We start from the raw sequence: 4,772 nt of genomic DNA, 5'->3' as shown, positions 1-4,772 counted from the left end.
AGCTGCAAGATGAAAAATGTTGTGCGTGTTCTGCGTCACGCAACAATAAGAGGTCTGAAAATGTTTATTTTTTTTTTCCAAAAAACAAACAGCACCTAAGTGTTGGTCGTGAATAAAAATGATAATAACTACAATCCCCCGTCGTAATAGTAGAGTTTTAACAAGTCATGTAATTTTAATAGTATATCGTATACAATAAAGAAAATGACTAAATATATACAAAGATAATAGTTAATTACCTTACAAAAACAATTATTTTAATTTAGGAATTGTCTTTGTTTGTTACCATGGATAAAATGCATCGGTTAGTACTTTGTAGCACAATGAAATGAAGTATTTTTTAATGAGAACTTAAAAGAAAAAATGGGAGCAATAAAGTGCCACATTTTAATTTCACTTTCACCCATGCTTAGATTGAGAAAACTACTACTCGCCTACCCCTACTTGTCCTTTTTGTAATTGTTTTCCTCTAATTCTCCAATGGCTCATTAAAGACAGTCAACACTTGAGATCCTCTGCGGATTTAGTGGGTTATATAGGAAATGAAAAGAAAGGAAACCCTCTTTCTCTGAGATTTTACTTGCATTCAAGGTTCCAAGACTTATCCTACATTTGGGTCTTCATATGGCTCCAACTCCAAGAAAGTCTATAAATGGTGGTGAAAAGTTATTATTAGTTTCAGAAAAATGCTGGCTCCCTGAAACTTCTTCTGGTGGTGGTGCAGCTGCAGCTGTTGGTAAGTAGCTGCTGCTACTGTAAAGATGGTGGTTGTAGTAGTAGTACTTCTGGTCCATAGTTGCATTCATCAATGGAGCAGGATGCTGATGATGACGATCATAATGGAAGTTGATGGGGTTAGTAGTATTCATCATCCAGGATGTGTTTGATGATGATGAGAATAATGATGAATGGTTTTCCCAAGACATGATGTTGCCATGGTTACTGGTGTTGAGCATGTCCATCATCAACTCAGTGTTGTTCTTGGGACCTGAAAAACAATTTGTAAAGCAATCTGAGTCCAATGGAGGATGACACAAATAACGAAACTAGGTTTATCATACAAGTTTGTGTGCGAATTATAGTTTTGAGGATCCCAAGGTCTTTTTTTAAGTTGTATTGTGTTTTGACTTTTGACAAATAAAGTTTTTATATAATTAAATTAAAATTTGAATAGACTCCTTGGTGCTCATAAATTGATTAAACTTGGGATAAAGTAGTATTAATCTGAAAGAAATACGAAGTATGTTGGACATAAAAAATATGTAACTATTAATCATTTTTTAGAATACACTTTTGTCACTGAACAACCAAAAGAAACTGTCTGAGTTAATCACTAAGGTTGTTAATAGTCAGTGGTTATTTTATATAATTAGGTCAATATTATAATGAGTACTATTAAAACTATAAATGTAAATCACTTTGTGTTTTTTACATGAGTTTTATATTTTTATATATGTTTTCGGAGGATATATTATTATTGCCCCTTTTTTCATAGTATATGTTTATATTTTTTAAAAAGCTAATTAGGGTGAACTCGTTGTCTTACTGGTAATCTACATTCTTGTTAACCAAGCGTCGATGACAATTTTAACAAATCTATAAGTTTTTGTTTTTTTGGAACCGCAGAAAACAAGTTTATTAGTATAATTAGATATATTGTCCCATTAATTATTCATGTTAGACTCATAAATTAATAATTTCACAACGAATACTTAATTATGTTATGTGCTCGACTCATTTATTAATGAATTTTCAGGACTTCTGGTGTTTGAATAATTTTGGATTCCATGTAATGATGCAAAGCAACAGTGACCAAATAGCAATTGATCACAAGAACTCTCAAAAGCTCGCCACAAAGAAAGGAAGCTAAGAGAAGAGCTGACCAGAAACGAGATCTGACGGTGGCAGTTGGTGGAGAGCTCCAGTGTAAGGTAGATGACCAGCGGCAGTGGTGGCTGAGACCGCTGGTGGTGGTGGTGGTAGTGCCACAGATGCTTGACTTTGAGTTTGACTTTGACTGATCATCATCATCTTTCTTCTTCTGTACGCATTAGATTGTTCTCTATATTTTCTAGCCATGATCACATGCCAATGGTTCTTGACAGCATTGTCAGTTCTACCGGGAAAAAGCCTCGCCATTAATGCCCATTTGTTGCCATACAGTCTGTGTGCTGTCATTAGTCTCTCTTCCTCTTCTTCACTGAATGCTCTTCTGTTGATTCTTGGATCTAGTTGATTGAACCATCTCAACCTGCAACTCTTTCCTTTTTTGTTTTTTTTTTTTTCAAAATACCGACAACAAATAATAAGAAAATCAACCCAAAGATCAAGTCTTTCCACCAAGAAAATATACAAAGGTTTTGAAACAAGAATCAAGAAACTAGAAGTTTTCTGATTGTCGCATTTGTTCATGGGAAAAGAAACATATATTGGCTCCAATCCCCACTTCTTTTATATTTCTTATCAAGGAAACATAAAGAAAAGAGGAATGCCCAAACACTCACAAATCTTTACCTTTTTTGTGTAACAAACTACACACACAAACACACTTTCTCCAAAAAAAAATGCAAGAAACCTAGAACCAAAACTGTGTACAAGTACCTGATCTGCCTTCAAGCTTCTCAGCAATAAGGTTCCAGTTCTGGGGGCCATGAAGGGCAACAAGTTCTTTAAGCTTAGCATCTTCAGCTGGCCTCCAATGGCCTCTTGCACTTGTCTTTGACTGTCCACCCGATCTAAGTCTTCCATTTTGATGGCTATCAATGTTACCATTGAAAGAGTAACTGCCACTGATATTTAGGCCAATGTGTTCTTCTTCGTCGTCATCTTCTTCTCTCTCCCCTTCTTCTTCTTCCTCCTCGTCATCATGTCCTTGATTTTCATCTTCATGAAAATTTCTTGAAGGATTGTGATTATTGATTGTAGTAGTAGTTGTTGTAGGGAGCATAAAAGGGAACTCCAGAGAAGAAGAAGAGAGAGACGACGACGAAGAAGTAGTTAGACTGCTATAGATGAAATGATCGTTGATCTTTAAAGGGTTATCATTGTTAATCGACAAAGAACCAAAACAGTCTGCAAAAATCATGCCCATTGATGAAACAACAAAGAACAACAAGAAGAAGATAATGATGATGATGATTACAGTAGTTTCTATGTTGCTAGCTTAGCTGTTTGGACCGAATGTACGAAGATAGAGAGAAAAATAGAGATTAAAAACGTCATGTTGTGGGGAAGAAGTCTTGGAAATGAGAGATGATTTTGAAGAGGAACAGGAAAAGGGTTCAAAAGACTAGTCACAAATCACAGACTGCAGACACTCGTGGGGGTGAGAAATGAAGAGTATTTTCAGTAATTAGTTTGGGTAAGTTCGAGTCTGGACGTTTTTAGCTACTGTTAGAAATAACTTAGCCACTTGGCCAAAAGATTCTGCTTTTTCTTCCTTTACTCAAATATCTAATTATTAAACTACATAATAATTCAGCATATATATATATATATATATATATATATATATATATATATATATATATATATATATATATATATATATATATATATATCCACATCTACAAACATATACTAGCACCTCCAAACACTTGACATATACATACAAATATATGACAAATTACATGAAATAGTAATTTGAAATCAATTTAGTTTGTTTAAAAATCAATGTTTTATAATTTGATATAATTTCCATATAATGTGCTTGCCACTCTATTAAAATAATCACGACTTAAATAGTGTGAGTACAAATTACATCTCGACAATCAAGGGATTTAAGAAATAAAATATATCCTTACAATAATATATGCTACTCCAACATATGTTATGCTAATAGGCCCCACAGTTTGAGGGGGGGGGGGGGGGGGGGGAAGATGGACACTCACACTGGTTCTAAAATCTACGAAAAGTTGTCGAGGTAAGCATTTTGGGATCATGCATGACTACATGTGTGCGCACAAACACATACAGAGAGAGAGGAGAGATCTACTAAGAGAGACGAGAGTCAAGTATAGACAAAATTCAAATGGTTTGTGGTTTTTTTATAAAGCACCGTTAGTCGTCTAGAATTTATCAAACATAGTACATAACACCATGCTTCAAGCAATAATCGAAGAAACCACATGACATGGTCCGATCATTTTATGGCAGCAATTTAAGTAAGATAGATATGTTTTTTCCTTGTAATGATTTTTTAGATAGATGGGAGTGGCTTTGATGATAGTGCTTTTGAGGCTTCATTCAAATCTTAGTTCGATCATCTTGCTTAGTAGTTATTTTGATTTTTCACTGATAGTGTCAGAGTCATCTTCGATATCAGCAAAATTTTGTTGAGTACATTGTGCCGAATTCTCGGTCTTGTTCAAAATTTTGATTTGTTCGTTTTTAGTCCAGGTCTCATTCGCAATCAATCATTTATGTTAACCACACCATAAGCATATGAATAATTTGGAATGGTGGCATATTCAACTACTTTACTCTCACAGACGAAAGTAGTTTCATCAGCTAACTCTCGTTTGAAAGTAATGAAGAGAAGCAACTTCTGATGTAGTTCAACACAAATATCAGCAAAATGATAAAGATTAGTCAATTTGTCATACAAGCGTTTCGTAGTATTAAACTAAATATTATGTTCTTTGACTAACATCATATTATCCCTCCTAAGACCATCCTATCACATATGGTATAGGTTATTTTAAGTTCTAAACACTCTATCTTAGTGTTCTTCTCCTCCAACCTATTTCGAGCTTCATAAAAGGACATCTTAC

General features: G+C 34.4%; 1 protein-coding gene across 1 annotated transcript; it reads right to left on the bottom strand.

The window, feature by feature from the left end:
* Positions 1-324: 324 nt before the first annotated feature.
* Positions 325-3,348, bottom strand: LOC145169488 (uncharacterized). The gene is made up of 3 exons (XM_079088041.1): positions 2,602-3,348; positions 1,884-2,264; positions 325-988 (listed from the first exon to the last, which is right to left on the bottom strand). The coding sequence occupies exons 1-3, from the start codon at positions 3,089-3,091 to the stop codon at positions 621-623; spliced, it is 1,239 nt and encodes a 412-aa protein (XP_078944167.1). The 5' UTR covers positions 3,092-3,348; the 3' UTR covers positions 325-620.
* Positions 3,349-4,772: the final 1,424 nt, after the last annotated feature.

This window comes from Lactuca virosa, chromosome 4 (assembly GCF_052849685.1).
Source record: "Lactuca virosa cultivar CGN04683 chromosome 4, Lactuca_virosa_CGN04683_v6, whole genome shotgun sequence".
Lineage (NCBI taxonomy): Eukaryota > Viridiplantae > Streptophyta > Magnoliopsida > Asterales > Asteraceae > Lactuca > Lactuca virosa.
The sequence above is the reverse complement of the archived record's forward strand: the minus strand, read 5'-3'. Positions and strand labels throughout refer to the sequence as shown.